At 39.4% G+C, this 16927-nt stretch overlaps 1 protein-coding gene across 16 annotated transcripts in view; it reads right to left on the bottom strand.

Moving 5' to 3' along the window:
- Positions 1-16927, bottom strand: part of SORBS2 (sorbin and SH3 domain containing 2) — a 188267-nt gene that overhangs the window by 15236 nt on the left and 156104 nt on the right. For all 16 annotated transcript variants that reach the window (XM_058669909.1, XM_058669899.1, XM_058669900.1 and 13 more), the window contains 5 exons: positions 16317-16405; positions 14969-15015; positions 11460-11574; positions 10623-10751; positions 9544-9744 (listed from right to left, as the gene is read on the bottom strand). In XM_058669909.1, the coding sequence (XP_058525892.1) occupies positions 9544-9744; positions 10623-10751; positions 11460-11574; positions 14969-15015; positions 16317-16405 (581 nt within the window). The remainder of the gene's footprint in view (positions 1-9543; positions 9745-10622; positions 10752-11459; positions 11575-14968; positions 15016-16316; positions 16406-16927) is intronic.

Raw genomic sequence — 16927 nt, 5'->3', positions numbered from 1 at the left:
AACTTATTTTTGCTATGACTAGAAAAACAGATTTATAAGGTTTAGAAAACTCAGAATAAAAATCTTAAAAAAATCAATGAGATTAAAAAACATTTCCTCTCAAATCTAATTTATGGGGGCCCGGCGGCATGGCCCAGCGGCTAAGGTCCTCGCCCTGAACGCCCCGGGATCCCATCTGGGCGCCGGTTCTGGTCCCGGCAGCTCCACTTCCCATCCAGCTCCCTGCTTGTGGCGTGGGAGAGCAGTTGAGGACGGCCCAAGGCTTTGGGACACTGCACCCACGTGGGAGACCTGGAGGAGGTTCCTGGTTCCCGGCATCGGATTGGCGCGCATCGGCCCGTTGCGGCTCACTTGGGGAGTGAATCATTGGACGGAGGACCTTCCTCTCTGTCTCTCCTCCTCTCTGTGTATCTGACTTTGTAATAAAAAATAAAATCTTTAAAATATATATATATATAATTTATGAAGAAAAAAACCTATTGTATTTATCTGGAATAAGCCATGAGGGCTCAGTTCGTGGAAACTGAATTGAGACAGATTTATTTTACTGCAAAATGATTTTTAAATTCATGCACCATGTCTTAATCATATACAATTTGTGAATTTCATGCATTTCCCTCATATTTATATGTAGCTATTAAGCAAGTTTTAAAAATGTATTTGTGATGAACACTTTCAGTTACTCTCTTGCTAGCAATTAAAACCTAAAGAATGAAAGAAACGAGATTGGTTCTTTCATGTAATAAATATTTTTTAAATCCTAGTTTTAAAATTTTCTTAATTTCATGAAGGTGTTCCCTCCATTTCTCTACATTGGAGAACTCTGATTCAAGAATAATGTTCCCACTGACAAGGCAGAAGGAAGAGTTGAAAAGACAAGAAACAAACACATTGGCCTTAAAAGTAAAATTAGAAAGAAGAAAAAGGCAAATCCCTAAATATTATAATTGGCATTATTTTAAAATTTCCTAATTATTTTCTGCCAGATGAGATAAAAAGTCAAAGAAAAAGCAACTGGTTTTAAAGCATGCCATTTTTTTTTTGCCCCAAGAGTTTCTTTCAGGTCTGGTGCAGTGGCATATCAGGTAAACCTCTACTTGTGATGTCAGACATCACAAACTAGCACCTGTTCGAGTCCTGGCTGCTCCACTTCTGATTCAGCTTCCTGCTAATGGCCTGTGATAGCAGTGGAATCTGGCCCCAGTCCGTGGGCCCTGCACTCATGCGGGAGATCCAGAAAATGCTCCTGGTTCTCAACTCTTGGCTTAAGATTGGCCCAGCTCAGATTAGGGGATAGCCAGGTTGGGCTGATTGTTCTTACTGGTGCATGCACAAGCCAGAGTGGGTGTGGATTGAATGGACTTTGCTGCAGTATCAGCTGGCACATGCTGGCATTGGGGGGCGGTGGCAAATTAGATCAAGTAAAACTTCAGAACCACCAAGAGAGTGCAAGATCCGGGAGTGGGAGTGGGCCCAGTAGTAGTGAAACAGTGGTCACTTCTTTCTTAGGTCGCCACTCTGACTAGACAGAGAGTGGCACCTGCTGACAGGTGTGCAGGCTGGATAGTGAGGCTGGTTGGGTTGAACTAGGCTTAAATGCCCACTGACATGTATGAGAGCTGAATGGGATTGGGACAGACTGGACCAGTCTGCTGTACAAACTGGGGGCAGGCCTGGTGGGAGTTATTGTGGGTCGTTCCAACTGAGCTGCAGCTCCCACTGGTTTGCGTGAGGGCCAAGTGTGTGGTGGGCAGGATTGGGCTGGGCTGCAACACCAATTGGTTTGTGTAGAAGACACAGCTGGAGATAGAACTGCCCCAGAAGTTGCAACCACCAACATGTGCATAGGTTGATTGGGTCGACGGACTGTGCTGGACCCGTACTGGCAAGCACACACAAGAATTAGGTCTGGGATCACCTCAGATGAAGTTTCTGTAGGGATCCCCCCAGCTGAACTACTGGACTCAGAACCCCAACCATGAAGAGAATTGCAGGTTCCATCTTCTGGCTGTGGAGTCTATATGTCATAGCTGGGCCTCCTCAGTGGCTTAGATGGAGCAGTGGACAGCATATCCTGGTGCACATGGAGGATATGGTAGTACATTGGAGTTTGCAGAGGACACGTGGTACTACAACAGAGGATGGAGGACAGACCAAATTCACCAACTACCCCAGCCAAGTGTTGGTAGTGAATACCTGGGCAAACGGAGACTCTTAGGTAGACTATGTAAACCAGTGGATTCTGTAGAGAGTCATCATACTTGTAGTGGCGAATAATTCAGAACTGTTGACCTATCAAAACCTTAAGCAGGACCCTCTGAGCATGCCCCACAGCGGGAAACCTGGGAAGGTGTTGGATGACTGTCCTCCATCCCAGGGTATAGAGGCATTTGGGTTCTGGTGTGGCTTCTTCCTTTATCTCCCCTTGTCCCCCATATACAGGAAGGAAAAAAAGGAAATGTGGAAATAATGGTCTCACCCACCTTCCTATAGCCCTTAACACTTATCACCCTAGGTAACTATGTAAAAATCATCTAAATAAATAAATAAATAAATAAATCTTGAAAAACAAAAACAAAAACAAAAACAAAAAAACCCAAAACGATTTGCCCAGCTCTGGCTGTTGTAGCCATTTGGTCCATGAACCAGTGGACAGGAAATCTCTGGATCTCTCTCTCTCTGCAACTGTGCCTTTCCAATAAAAATAAATATATATTTTTTGAAAGTCCCTTTTGAATTTTACACCTAAATTCAATCTCACAGATGTGCTGAGATGGATGGATGTAGTGACAGGGATTTTCAAGAGTGTAAATGCCGCTTTTCAGGCCCTGGCACTATTTTGTTTAGGTCTGGGTTCAATCAGACCCATAAAGTGTTGCTTATCTTAGAGACTCCTATCTTCTGCTCAAAACATTGAACTTGTGTGAGGGCTACTATCCAAAGCCTTTTGTCTAAAGGAAAAAGTTTCAGGATCACTCTGAAAACAAATTTGTCTTTGATCATGGACTATTTCAGGCTTTCTGATGCCAGGCATCCATTTTCCTAAAACAAGGTTTAAGTGGTATCTTCAGGGCATCAAATACCAGCAGAGCTGCAGCCTGCAAAGCTGAGATGGATGTTTTGTCAACAGCTTCAAAAAAGCATCCTTCCTGCATCCTCTTTTTCCTGTATTTGTTGAAAAATGGGGTTCAAAACCTCGCCCAACCATCCTGCCTTCAGGCTTGGCAGAATCTGCTCATGGATCAGAAATGACAGGAGGCCACGAGGCCACCAAGAAGTGCTGGACGGCGACAGGCACAAAGATGAAATCTTTGCATGTGATGGTTCTCACGCTGACTCAACTTTCTATTTCTTCTAATCTAATGATGACATTCTATCATGGTATGAGCTTTAGTTTTGTTATTTGAAATACGGGTAAAGCTGCTCTGCAAAGTGTTGACTTAAAGGCCATGCTAATGATGTTAAAAGTTAGTGATCAACACTCACAGAGCTCTTTAGATCTTGTAAGATGAGACAAATCTAAGTGCATATGCATAATTAATGAAGTTTATTTAAAGACATGCAGTAAACCACACTCAAGATGCAGTTACCTTAGGTTTTGGTGAGTTTATCTCCTGTTGATAAGAGGATTTAGGAAGGACAGGAGGAGAGGAGGGCTGGGAAGGCTGAGAAAGTGTGGAGACCAGGTCAGAAGCAGAGGTCAAAGAGGAATGGAATGGAGGGGAGGCAAGCAGACAGCTGGGAAAAGGTGCAGTCGTCCCATCTCCCGAAGAAAATGAGGGTGGCTTAAAGATCGAGGAGAGACAAGAAGCAATTATGCTTGTGTCCGGGAGAGGCTAATGCGTTTTAGAGAATATCCTTCAAAGATCAATTACTACAAAGTTCTCAAAAATCCTGAAAGTGACATTCACAAAAAAGTTTCACTTTGAAAGCAGGAACCTTTTCTTTCCAATTTGATTCAGCTTCCCAATAAACTTAATATTTTGGATGTATGTGGCTGGAGATTTGAACAATTCTATAAGACATTTATATGATGGCTTCTTTAGAACACAGAGGGAATGTCACCTGAAATCCTACAAGGGTCCTTCACTATTTGTTTGCAGAAGGTATTACATAGTCAGTATGTCACAACACTAGAGTGGTTAGGACCACTGTGTGCACGGTATGAGCTGGTTGACCAGCAGGCTCTCAGCTCGAGGGCAATGGCCCACCTGGCGAGTGTCTGCCCAGGCAGACCGCATTTCTTATGAACCAGGCCATGCACCCAAGCACACCCTGATGTTGGTTCAATGAAAAAGAAAATCCATTATTGAAATGGTTGATTTAGAGACAACTTTGACTTACTGCAATGAATTATCTTTGGTCAGAAGTAGTGTTACTCAGACCCAGGCATGGTTGAGTTATTTTGAACTTGAGGAATCATGGAGGAAAATGTCTTGCCAAGTGGTGTAATGAGAACCATTCTTTTCATCTCAGGATTTTTAATGTTTGCCAGAAACTATACTTGCTTTTTAATTCACAGAATACATATGTGAAAGATTAAGTTGTTGCTATTTTAACAATCATTTATAAGTTAACAACTTAGGACATTTCCCTTCTGGGTGAGAAAACAGGCAAGCCTAACGATTTTGTGGGTTGCAGGGGTCACAAGTGCACGAATTATTATTTATCTCCAGGAACTTTTTTTTTTTTAGGCCAAGTGCCTTTATATTAATTATCACTAGGGCCTTAATAACAGGCTATGGGGTTTTCTAAGTAATTTTTATTTTTAAAGAGTTTAATGTAAATAAATAATGGAGACTATATTGAATCTATTAAAGGCTAAAAAAAAAATCCCTAAAATAACTAAATGAAAAAGAGATCAGAGTTATTTGAATGCATGGTGATAAGATATGTTCAATATGATATGCTAAGTTCAATACTTGCCAATAATTATCTTTGCTTTTTAGTCAATGAAAGTCAGTTTTTTTTCTTTAAATGCAGTAGTTCACAAGGTACGGTTTCAGAATATTTTTCCCTGGTTGGTTAAAGCCATCGCCTAATGTCATTGTAAAATGAGAGTTCTTAGAATAGTAAGGTGATAAGAGCTTGACTATTGGATATGATTATGCACATTGCAATATTACACTGCACAGATTGCAATGACTTTTAAAATACAAATTTATATTCATAAAAAAATTGGATTCTGTGGTATGCTTACTCTCACAAAATATGCCCCTGTATTCCTTACTTATACAACGTTTTTGTTTTCTGTCAGGAAACCTGTTACGTTAGGGCAAGATCAAAATAGATACTTATTAATATGATTAACTGTACTAACTAACTGTAGTAAGACTGGTTAGTTCTACAGTAATCAGGCGACATGAAAATACCTCATTACTGGCTTGGGCGGCTTTGTTGTCCTCTTTAGGGATCCTAAGACCTGTAGGAGTAGCAACTGGGTACTCTAAGTGGTTAAGCTTTTCCTTCTCCTCCTCTTCAATGTGTAGGCTTTGCGTCTCCGCTGCAACACTGGGCCTGCCACACAGTTCATGTTCTTGATTCTCTGGTAGTCCTCTGTGGATGCCTGCCATGACCCCCTCCCAGGTTTCCTCTTCTTCCTCTCCAATGGCAGGAAGGGTTATAGGCAAAGGACTTACTTGGGCGCACGCAGTGGTTACAAACTTATCACCCAGGATTTCAGGCAGCTTTTTAGGGTCTGAAAAACCCCTCTTCACGTGTTTTGAATCTGAAGACTCATTTGGGGCTGCCTTCCTGGTGTCCTGAAGCGACACTGCATCGCAAAGGGGCGCTGCAGCTGAAGTCACAGCCCAGGTGGGAGAAGCAGAGGGAGAACGAGGTGTTCCGGCAGGTTCAGGGGCTGCCGGCAAAGGGAGGGGGCCAGAGGGCTCCTCCTTAATCTCCAGGATGATCTCCTCCGGGATACTTGGCTGGGCGTGGTCAGTCGGTACAGCTAAAGCACTGAATTTTTCCAATTCGTACAACAAGTTGTCCAGAAAAGAAGATGGAGTTGGAGCCGTGTGGTTTGCTGATGGCCAGGTGTGTGGTGGGGGCAGCCACCCCTGGGTCACTCCCTGGAGAGCTGCTTTAGCTGACCCTGGTGAAGCTCTGGGCCCCGGAAAAGGGGCCAGCTTATGCGATGCCAATTTAGAAACCAGCAGGAATTATAAATTAAAAACAAATGAAGAAAATAACAATAAAGCATCAAAACACAGAGACAGGAATGCAGGAAAGGGGGTGGCAGTGCATATAAAAATAGTAACACAGACACACATTTGAAGATTTTTTTGCTAAAATTTGATTACATGAAATCATTTATGTTATTTAGGAAATTACTTGAAAAGTGAAACTATTTTGGAAAGGGTCTAAAAGATCAGATGAAAAGATAAAGACTTTATAGAGTTTATGAGGACAGAGATTAAAACTTTAGGAACTGTAGCTTAGTAGCCGACCTATTTTGGATTACATTGAAAAGATCTTATGGTTTCTCAATATTGGTGTAAATGATTTTCAAGAAATGCTCATGGATCATGAAAATCAACAGTGGAGCTTTATTTGTTGCCTGAATTTGGTTAGGGTTTTCTTTCTGCAGTAGGGCTCAACCTTTAAGATCTCCTACAGTTTGCTCATTTATGTTCACAAGGCAATGACAGCATATGGTCTAATACTGTATTCTCACTCATGCATTAACAAAAATATTTTTCAAGAAGCCCATGATCAGAATGAAACTGAACTTACACAATTACTACTTCAAAGTTAAAAACAGAAGAAATGAAGTAAATGTTTATACACTGCAGGAGCACTAAATGGCAATGTTAACTTCTATGACTTTCTGGTTGGTGTGACATCTTCTGTAAACCCGAGGAGACAGAACTTACGAAGCTTACTCTCCTGGTGTAAGGAGTGTACTTCTGTATATCTTAATATTTAGAATGTATTTTTTATCTTGTACACAAAACTATATGCTTAAATTTTCATCCAAACTCATTAAAAGTAATCCTAAAAGTGCCACCTGGCAACATTCTGTGTATTTATCTCTCCTGGGACAGAAGACAGTGCTGCCTGCTGCACAGCATGAGTCTGGGTGGACAGTAACTATTATCAGGTCCTGTAGATGTTGCCCTTCTAATGAAAGACAAAGTCCCTTAGTTTCACTCCCTGGTCTACAGCAGCCCCTTTACTGGCTGGATTTCTACTTATGCTTTTTGTCATGCAACATGAAAGTGTCTAATCAGACTTTGAAAGTCTGTGAAATACATAATAAATCAAGGTCATTCCTTTACACTTTTGCTTTTTCTCATGTACAGAAATATTATGTGGATGAATAAGAATGACCTTTAAAATTGCATTATCACCATTGCTACCATCAGCACTATTGCTGTCTGTTATTACTCTGGTGTCATTACCGCCATAGTCACCAGGATACATGCTAACATGTTAAAAGTACCTAGTTTTACAATGAACTCATTTATACTGAAAGTCAAGTTAAGTAACCCAGAATACCTATAATATAAAAGTTATATAATTATCTGGTCTTCCAAACGCCTTAGCATTGCATTCTACTATATTGAAGAAAGCTATCATAAAAAATATCAACTCATTTATCTTCCCTAGAGAAATGTGATTCAAAAGTGTCGAAGAGTGAGTCACAAATCCTTAGGGAGTTTTTTCCTCTACTTAGATATTAGTCAGAAAACAGAACAGATAACATTGACAGCATTTTAGATGTTCTTGTATGAAAGTACATCATATTTTTATTTCTGAAAACGATTCAGTGTAACACACTGAGAATTTTCCTCCATTGGGTCTGTGACGTCACAGCATGGCTTACCAGGCAACATGAAACCATTTACATGCTGCTTTCAAATGATAGACATAAAATTGTCAACACTTTTTTCATTGGTGAGAAAAATACAGTAGTTGAATAGTAATGAAATGTTTACATTTTAATAGTATAGAAGGATATGAAAAGGTAACTTGGATTTGTAATGAAACTTAAAGCACAGTGAACTAAAACATTATATTGTTGCTGTGAACTAGGGTGCATAAAAACAGAATTTTAATGTTAAATAAGCCTTTGGAGAACTTGCTTTTCCTCCTTATGATGATTTATTTCAATGCACAGTTACCTTTCATTGGCCTAGCAGTTCTTTTACAATGAGTGCATGGAGGAAAACGCAACTGCATGAATGAAGATTTTATTTTTTTCTGTTTATCAGGAGGAACAACCAAAGGAAGGGTGCTGACCTTTTGGTGCTAAGACTTGATCATAAAATAAATGCACTTAAGAGATTCTGAAAACTTTAAAACCAAACACACAAAATTAAATAGGATCAAACTGTTCTGTTATCCAGTGACACAGGATTATAGCACACAGGGACTAGAGAAACTGGGATTCAAGGAGGACCAGGAGAAATAGAAAGAAATGATAAACTGAAGGAAAAGGCCTCTGTTAAGATAGGAGCTGCTTAGCTCACTTGCTTATGTGAAATTCTTCTAAAACTCATTTTCAAGGAGGAGTTTAAGTCACTGGGGATGCTCTCTGTCAGGGAACAGGAAATGACATCACATTTCTGTGTCTGATTTGCCACTTTGATACTGAGTTCTAGATGGGTGCTTTTTCTGCTTCAACCTCAATCACAACTAAGTAACTGTTAATAAATTTCATATCTTAACACATCTTCTAAATGTTGGGAAATACTTTTATGATACTTTGATATTCCCAAACAATTTAAAGCTTTACACTTTGAGGTTTGTGTAAGGAGAAACACCATCTCTAAACACCATCTATTAGACGAATATTCTATACATCCAAAGAAAAAATTAAAAAAATTAACATTGTGAATAAAATAGAACAGTCTTTTCCAGTTAACCAATTCAAGAAGAAAATTCTTTTAAATTGCATATTGAGAACAACATCAACTTTGGTTACTAGCACATGTGAAAAGAGTGGATCTGGAATATAATTTTCCAAAACCAAAAAATAAAGTTGGACTTAACAACAATCCACAATAATGGATTTTTCTTCTTTCTAGTAAAAAAAAAACCCTGAAACTTTTAGAGCATTTTGCTATTGTTCTCGAGATGCACCCTTCTGAGATGTAGTATTGTAAACGCATACATTATATTAAAATCACATGCTAATTAATGTAAATAATATGCATATTAATATATAGCCATGTGATATAATTTAAAAATATAAATTGAAGCCAAAATAACAAAGTTTTAAAAAACTTTCATAAATCTTATATATACATGTATGTATACAACAATACAGATCTATATCATATTATGTTTGATACTACTGCTTCTTTATTTTTCAATATTATGACTTGAAAACAGTATTCGCAAAATCCAGCATTTAAATCTACTTGGGAAAAATTAAATTACATGTGTTGACATGGCACTTACACATGTAGAAACATTATTATATACATTCCTTTTTTTGGAATAACATGATGTAGTAGTGTAATTTCCCAACATCACTTATTGATGATCGACTCCCAGTTCCTCAATATAAGTAGATATAACAGAACATCTTACCTTATTAGAGCTGAGGCTGTGGATTCTGTCACTAGAGTAGCTGTGGGGTATCGGAGGGTCGGGGTAGTCCTCAGCACCTTTTGTATTCTTCTTGATGACTTCTACGTAAGACACAGGGAAGATGCCTTGTCTGTTGGTTCCTGGAATTTTACCTTCATACCAGTTTTGGTCAACTCTTTTCAGAAGAATAACTCTATCTCCCTGCATAGAAAATTAGGAAATGTGTTATAAAAATATGTACTAGTATAAAATAAAGTGAGAGAGAGAAAGAGAGAGAGAGAGAAAGAGAGAGAGAGAGATACCATCATTGGTTAGACTGCTAGTGCAACCTGGGTCAGTCATGAGGCCCAGAGCAGGATAACAAGTACCAGCCCTGTCTAGTGGGATCTTCACGAAGACTCCCTAGGGAAGAGGGCTCCACATTACATGAGGGTCCCTGTTTGCTTGCAATACAAAGAAAAGCTAGTTTGGGGACATTGTGCTTCAAAAAGATTGAATGATGAGGCAACAGAATAACTTGTATCTTCAAGTGTATTAAAATGTTCTTTCCTTTTATGGCTCCTACATGGATGTCTACTTGAGTTTGGCCTGATGTGCCCTGGGAAGAGGATGTGAGGCAGGTGGCAGAAGGAAGCTCAGCATCCCACAGTGATGTCCACACTTCAACTGGAAGGGCACAGGGCCAGGAGGTGACAGTGGCACTGGGCAGCCTTCAACCTTCAGGAGTTGTTTGAAGAATAAGTGGGAAACAGAAATGGCTAAGGAAGATGGTATCTTACTTTAGTTTTGAAAATATACAGTCTTGGGCCCGGCACTATAGCCTAGTGGCTAATGTCCTCGCTTTGCACACGCCTGGATCCCATGCAGTCACCAGTTTGTGTCCTGGTGGCCCCACCTCCCATCTGGCTTTGGATCAGCTCAGCTCCGGCCATTGGGGCCAATTGAGGAGTGAACCAACGGATGGAGGGTCGTCCTCTCTCTCCTCTTCTCTGCATGTCTGACTTTCCAATAAAAATAGATAAATCTTTAAAAATTAAAGAGAGAGAAAACATATAGTCTCACCGAATGCACTAGGTTACCTTTCTCAAGGACAGTTCCACGTTTGTGTCTGCATTGAAATTATATTTGGCTACAGCTTCTCCGATCTCTCCAAGCTGGGCTGGGGGAGGTGGTCTTGCAGGCTGTGCCTTTTCAGGAGGTGTGAGCTTCTGTGGAAGAAAAACATTGTTGATTCTTTGTGGTGCTCATCTTAACAAAGACTCAACTTAAACACGCGTGCCTTCTTAAACACATTATTTGAAAGGAAGAGAGGCAGAGAGACAGAGATAGACAGACATCTTCAGATGCCCACAACAATCAATCAGGCCAAGACAGGAACCAAGACCTCAATCCCAGTCTGTTATGGAGGTGGCAGAGACCCACGTGCTTGGGTAGCCTCATGCCACCATCCCAGGGTCTGTGTCAGCAGGAAGCTGGAGTTGAAGGAAGAGCTGGGATGTGAGCCTGGGCACTCTGATATGGGATGTGGGCATCCCAAGCAGCATCAGTTTTCAAATTAATTATTAGTTAGTATTTATTTATAATTTATGTTTTCAGAGAGAGAGGGGAGAGCCACAGAGATGTCTTCCATCTGCTACTCCAGGTCTATACAAGACCCTAAGCCCTTGTGTGATCTTCTGTGCCTTTCTAGGCCACTAGCAGAGAGCCGGATTGCAAGCGGAGTAACCGAGACATGAACCGGTATTCATACACCAGGGTCACAGGCTGGGGGGAGCTTTACCTATCACACCACAATGCTGGTCCCTGAGTGCCATCTTAAGCACTGTGCCAGATGCTTACCCCAGTCATTGACTCTCACACATGATTTCTGAAGCCATTGTCAACCAAGCGGTGGGGGAGGTGGGGAAAGGCCATACCTCTACGTAAGAGATGGGGAAAATGCCCACTCGTCCAAGGTGTTCTCCCTCATACCAGTTCTGATCGATTTTCCTGAGGATGTAGACAGTATCTCCTTTCTTAAATGACAACTCCCTGAAACAGATATATTTAAATAGTCTTTTTCTTGCTGTAGAGCGATACTTGTTAAGATCAACATTCACAGTAGTTCTTGTTTGCATGGGAAATATGCTTCTAATATTAAAAAAAACCTCCACTGAGCATGAGACAAGGATCTTCCTTGCAAAGTCTTAGAATTCACCTATAATATAACTTTAGAAATGATTTCAAAAGGTCACAGAGCGTCATGTCTGATATCAATCACAGGCACATTAGTGTGCCATTTGAAGAAGTTACAGAAGACAGTGCTCTAATCAGCGGAGGTACTGTGTAGCTTGGCACAATGATGGACTAGTTTTGCATTGATTCTTTTTTCTCTTGTGTCCTGAAGCTAGTTAGCTATTTATCCAACTGTCTACCTTTCCTTTGTGTAGAAGATTATGGTAGGGAACACAAATGTGAAGCCACTGGAAAATATTTTTGTTTGTGCATCTTTGAAGTTGGTTGGCAGATATTCCACAGGAATAGCCTGATAATGAATTTACTGTGAGTAACAAGATATATTTTTAATTTTCACTGCAGCACAATGGTAAATTTTTTAAGACCTAACATACACACAAATACTTTTGTCTTCTTCACAGCTTCTGTTTTGAAAATGTAAAAATATTTACAAGACACTATTTTCCCATGTTGTCTATTTCTAGGTAGATATTCAGTACTTTTGAATAGTCAAAATTTTAAATTTGAAAGACATTATTTATTTTGAGTATCTCATGCCTAAATTTGTCACCCTCATTATGTCGGCTTTTTATGGCTTCCTTACCTAGGTAATTATTTTGCCCCCATGAGTTTCACTTTGACAGAGGGCAATTGGTTTGTTTTTCCATAAAAGCCCCACCTTCCTGTGTATCTGCCTTCCCTTTCTCAATTATTCTGCGAGGTTCAGTTCAGAATTTTCAGCTGTATCATTCCCTAGTTTAGAATATAGGGGAGAGGTTTCTTTCAGGAGCAGAATATTTCTCACTGATTAAAAAAAATTGAAAAGTACAGTACATTAAAAGAATCATCAAACATTTGCAAGTGCTTATAATCTGTACATTGAAAGTGCTTTAATTTTTCAGCAATTTCAAAATCAAAAGACTCACAAAGCTTTGTATTCAGATATAATAATTCCAGCTAATGTTTATAGCCCCCGAATTTTATTTGGCCTAAGAATGTTTTGTTTCTGGATGGGACTAGCTTTAGTTTTTCTTTATAAATATAAATCACAATCTTTCTCCTTTTACCTATGAAATCTTTTCTACTTTTGTGGTTTCCATTGAAGAATTTGAAGTCATTTTAAAAAAGAAAAGTTTGTCTGACTTTGTAATAAAAGTAAAATAAATCTTTAAAAAAAAAAAAGTTTGAACTGTCACTGTCCCTCATCTCAGAGCTGAAATTTTCGAGTTCCCTTTTTAATAAATTTGTATTGTTTTTCTTTCTTTTTAATTTTTGAATCATGACTGCTTGAAGACATTCGGAAACGGCACCAAATCTTTTTTTCATGCTTAAAAGCTGAGAAATTATGTGTGGCAAGTTATATTTATTGTTATAAGCCTTCCCCAAATTTTCTGAAGAGAAATTACTTCACTACATTTATTTTAAAGCAGATACAGCTGTCTCTTGTTCACAAAGGTGTCAGACTCATATCTAACTATTAGCTGTTTGACTTTAAACTACTGGGTCTGGGTGTGTGAACCCTTTAAAGCTGTGCCAGTTGTTTGTCATGCCAACTTCTGTTCCCATATGGATCTACACTGGGGAGAATGAACAATTGCACTCTACTTCTGAGAATGGAAGAAGGTGAAAGTAATTAATTTGCAATAATATTCCTTTATTTATGTTCTAAGAGAAGAACTTCTTGCTAGAATTAAGATTTCTTATACTACTTCTCTGCAAGGTTATCCAATTTGTTGGCTTTATACTTAATCTTGACCTTGGAGTGGTGCAGGCAGCCCTTGATGAAGGCTGTGCCATCGTCACTCTCAGGAACAGCCAGGAGTCTTCCTGCTGGTTGGGCAATGGCAAAGAAGAGGTGGAACAGGGAGGCCAGTACAGGGCTTGACACTGGGAACAAACTGCAGTGACAGAATCAACAGCTCAAGGAACTTATCTCTGCATACTCTGTTATCTTCCTCTTCAAACCTTATTTTTTTTTTATCCCCCTTACTGAAAAATTTTTCAGAGCCTTGTGAGCTCTGATGGACACCCTTCCTGTTTTATAGGTCCTACCATTCCCTCAGGTTTTTATGTAAAGAAGCTTTAGATTGATTGTCACAAAGAAGAAAGGAAACGTCTGTGATTTTTACCACAGTTCTGCAAAACAGACAGGTGTCACACACATCGTCACTCCATGTCCAAAGAAGAGCACTACGATCAGTGTGAGCTGGAAACAAAGCAGGCGTTGCTCATCCCAAGTAAAAAGACGTCAACTATTCCTCAGGATTACATTTTTACATTGGCTTTAAGCCAGGTTTGCCATCTTTTAATACTCACTTCTACTACTTTACTGATTTTCTATTTTGGTAATACTGTTAAAGTTTGAGTGACTTTATTTTTTTTTTTATGTCTTGCCAGAGACAATTTCTGGAACTGAACAAATCCCAGTATAAGCACTTTTTAAAATAAAATATCTTGGTTGTATGTATTCTAGAATATAGTGTCATTTAATGGAAACTCACAATGAATTTGCTATCTTAAATTCTAATGGAGGCCATTTTTTTTTTTTTTAATGATGCAGGTTCACAAGGGCCATGAGAAATTGGGAGAACTCCTTCCTATTTGAATGTTCTCGTGCGTCTGTACTTACCTTTCTCAACCACAAGCCTTTCTGCTGAGTGAATTTCCAAAGAAAAAAAGTAAAAGAAAGATCACAAACGCTAACACCATAAAACCACAGAGTAGAATTTTGCTCAGAATCGCCAAGCTCTGAGGGTATGGAGTTGGAGCTTTCACCCTAGGTAGGGATTGGCACACATTCTTGTTATCTGAAGAGTGGGGTTTACAAATATTTTCCAACCTCCTCTTGTAAGGGTTATTTATCACCAATGCTTTGTTTTGAATTCCTTCTTGACCACAGAAATTCTGGAAGCAAAGATTCCTAATTTCTTTTGTTTTTCTTGTTCCAAATCAAATTGTGCTCCAGCAGGTTCAGTACTACTTAAAAGTCTCAACTAAATTTGAAACTTTTCAATTAAATTGCAAATGAAAATTAAAATTACCCCACCCTAACTGACTTGGAGGAGCCATTTAATTATAGTAGATTGCTGGATTGGGTATTGGGCATTATTTGTAAACGCATCCCATTAAAGTATTTATCTCTGAAAGTATTACTAACACTCTCATCTTCAAAGTCTACTTAAACCATATAGTGCATACTCATCTTACTTACTTTGATGTCTGAGCCTTAAAATCATAAACAGCTTTTGCAGGCAATTTCTGAAAAAGAAGGTTAACAGTTAACATTAACTTGGCATTTGGAATTTCCGCAAGAAAGTAGTTTCCAGTACATAAAAGAAAAGAAGAAACCCCACAGAATGATTAAACATATTGAATATAAATCCCTTAGGCAATATTTAAATAAATCAATTAGCTCTATATTTGGATATTTGAGCTATAATAGGGATATAACAGATTGTCTAGTTGTCGTTCTATTTTATCTTAGGAACTAAGGTGAATTAATACCAAGAGGGGAATAAAACGTAGCTATTAAAAAGGCTTTTCCTGGAATAATTGTGGAGCATAGGTTGTTTTCTCTCCTATGGGTTGATACAACTTCTGAAGCATGATAAAAAATGAAAACTGGAAAAAAACCACCTGTGTCCCTTTTACTAATTGTTTATTAATATATGAGCAAATACATTTTAATCCAATTATTACTAGGCAAATTAGTGGCCAAAGTACAGGCATGTTCACCTTGCAGGCACTGGAAGGCTCTGGAATCCTCTCGTACACTGTCCACCTGGTGCTCACCTTTTAGTCTTAACGTGATGTGACATGAGTAGCCTCAAACTGTGGGGCACACGAAGCTGGCTGAGGTACCTCCTCCCCCACCAACTTGTAACCCCTTTGCTTTTTCCCTGTGACTCTGATAACCATTGGGAATTCTGGACCATCTCTTACTCCTTCAGTGCTCTCACAGCCACTGGACTACGCCTGTAAAATTTTCCTGGAGTGGCTTGTTGGTTCGAGACTAAGGTTTGTTTCCATCAGACTTTCACAGCTTGAGGACAGTTAGTTAGCAAGAGTTCTAACCCTGGTTCAGGGGCATGGATGGAGTCAGTGGGTACAGGGGCTCCCAGCCTAAGGGATGCTAAGCATTTTTAAATTATCCTCGCCTACAAAAGTAAGTCAACCAAAAAGATGTATGTGAATTTGTGCTTGTGTGCAGGGCAGTTGGCCTAGGGTTCGCTTCCTGACCAGTGGGAAGGAAAGGGCAGAGGAAACCAGGCACCCCAACTCAGGACTCTTCTCAGATCACTCTGTTAAATAATGGGTGTCAGGTTGAGACTGGAAGAGACCTCATTGCTGAAAATGTATCACAACTGGGGAAGGAGGGAAGGATAGGGGCTAGGGTGGGAGAGCAAATTGCTTCAAGTTCTGTGCTCAAGCTCTGAGGAAGAATGTGCCTAGTCTCTCAGCAGTTATTCCCATGCTTTCACTCTGAGTGAATACAACTTGGGCTGGCAGACCCTTGATAAAGTATGCTATTTTAAAAGACTAACTACTAAACAAACTACCTCTTTTTCCGGAGTTCCTCTTCTTTCTCTTGGTGCACTTCTTCCCAAGTCTGTCAGAGTGGATGAGTAACTTCTAGGGGACTCATGGTCTATTGGAAATGACAGGGTCAGTCAGAGTGAATAGCCACTTAGTTAAATGCAGATTTCTTCCACCATTTTCCACCACTGCCCCTCACCCCATCTCTAGAGATAGAGCACCTATAGGTAATTATGACATTATGATATGAGACACACAAAACCAAGTACATTTCAAAAGGTTTCAGAAGTTATAACTGCTTATATAAGAATGATTATCAAATAGCTGGCTAGTTATGCTACAGCATCTGGTGCAGACAGTTCACAGTTACATAACAAAATTTTCATATTAAAATACTATATTTTTGTCCCCAACTTACAATTATTATGAAGTCTATAGAGGATGGAGAATTTGAAAATGACCACAAAAACTTCAAAAACACACATTTTGTGGAATGACAATTTAAGAACGTAGGAATGAAAATGAAAGCGTTAAAAACTAAATAGAGTATGATGATGACAAGACTCTCGTCATATTGCATTCTTTCTCCATATTGAATCTTAAGATGTCATGCCCTTTATCTTCAGCCTTCCCT

The sequence above is a fragment of the Ochotona princeps genome, chromosome 11 (assembly GCF_030435755.1).
Source record: "Ochotona princeps isolate mOchPri1 chromosome 11, mOchPri1.hap1, whole genome shotgun sequence".
Classification (NCBI taxonomy): domain Eukaryota; kingdom Metazoa; phylum Chordata; class Mammalia; order Lagomorpha; family Ochotonidae; genus Ochotona; species Ochotona princeps.
This window is presented reverse-complemented; position numbering and strand designations above follow the sequence as displayed.